Source organism: Capsicum annuum, unplaced genomic scaffold (assembly GCF_002878395.1).
Source record: "Capsicum annuum cultivar UCD-10X-F1 unplaced genomic scaffold, UCD10Xv1.1 ctg82107, whole genome shotgun sequence".
Lineage (NCBI taxonomy): Eukaryota > Viridiplantae > Streptophyta > Magnoliopsida > Solanales > Solanaceae > Capsicum > Capsicum annuum.
The window spans coordinates 1-1,473 of record NW_025892874.1 but is presented as its reverse complement, the minus strand read 5'-3'; the positions used below and the strand labels follow the sequence as shown (position 1 = coordinate 1,473).

General features: G+C 39.2%; 1 protein-coding gene across 1 annotated transcript; it reads left to right on the top strand.

Annotated features, from left to right (window-relative positions):
• LOC107842764 (aspartate--tRNA ligase, chloroplastic/mitochondrial) lies at positions 1-1,172 on the top strand (the record flags this gene model as incomplete). Its single annotated transcript, XM_047405856.1, is given in 2 exon segments — positions 1-317; positions 1,029-1,172. Coding segments are annotated over 2 exon segments (461 nt in total), but the record flags the coding sequence as incomplete, so codon positions are not given.
• Positions 1,173-1,473: the final 301 nt, after the last annotated feature.

The following is a 1,473-nucleotide window of genomic DNA, read 5'->3' as shown; positions in this document are numbered from 1 at the left end:
CTTGTCTACCTTTCTACTTTTTCAATTTCCACATTAACAGCCGCCCCACTTCACTTATCATCAACCCTCCTCGTCGTCCTCTTTCTTCTTCTTCTTCTTCTTCTACTTCAGTTGTAGTCACTGACAACAGAATTCCTCTATCTCCTCCTCCTAACACTACTGATGCGCTTCAATGGGTAAGTAGGAATCAATACTGCGGTGAATTGACAGAAAATGATGTGGGTAAACGGGTAAGGCTTTGTGGGTGGGTCGCCCTTCATCGGATTCATGGGGGTCTTACTTTCATCAACCTCAGAGACCAAACTGGAATTGTTCAGGTGATATTTTGCCCTTCTTTATTGTATAATCCATTATTTTCTGGCCTAATTGATCGATTGGTAACAACATTTTTTCGAGGTTTTATCTGACACTTCTGAAAGTTGACCGTGTTGTTATCTTTAACTGACCCCTTGTAGTGTTTGAATGAAATGGGACCGATATAGCGGAATGGATGTCTTATGGGAATACAGTAGGAATGGGATGTGTTGTTATTGTTGTTGAGCGGAATGGATATTGTCATATAAAAGATTCATGTTCGTTGAGACATGGTTGATGTATTGGTTGTCATCCTCATTCTCATATGACAAGGACACATCCTTGGACGTTTTTATCTTTATGTAGAGACAGCTAGTTTTCAATTGAGTCATGGTTGATTGATTGTCTGTTATCCCCATTTTTATGTGGAAATGTCACATCTTTACGATTTTTTATTGTGTGTTGTCTTCAAGGATCCCCTTCAGTATTTGAATGAAATGGGACCTGAATAGTGTGGAATGGTTCTGGAAATTTATATGCTGGCAAGTAGTGTTGAATTGATGCGAAGTTGATTGACCGATTGGTATCCCGATTTTTCACATTGAAACATCACGCCTCTGAATTTTTCTCTTTATGCATTGATATCTGTAGAAATTGAAGTGTGTCAAAGTTTTACTGTGTTATTTTGATGTAAATGTGTTGGCCTTAATTGGTGATGAAACTGTCAATTTCAGATTACTACACTTCCTGATGATTTCCCTGATGCTCATTCTACTATGAACGGTCTGAGACTTGAATACGTGGTTGCCATTGAAGGTGTTGTTCGGCCTAGGCCAGCTGAGTCTGTCAACAAAAAGATGAAAACTGGCACGATAGAGGTAACTTTTGATGACCTTTTATTCACCATGATTATTTCTCGCTTCCTTCCATCTTTTTTTGGTGTGTGTCAAGCTTCAGTCTCTCCTCATTTATGATGGTTTAGTTTTGTACTTGGTATAATCACATTAATTGGTTACTTGGAAGTCGTAACACTTCGGAATCGTATGGCAATTTTCTCTGGTTACTGCTGTCATGACGACATCTTCTTTATTAGTCTCTCAAAAAATATGTGCATGCACTTTGACTGTTCTCCCTGGTACCTGCTGCAAGACTTGAGCCTGTGGGAAGAAAATCACCGGA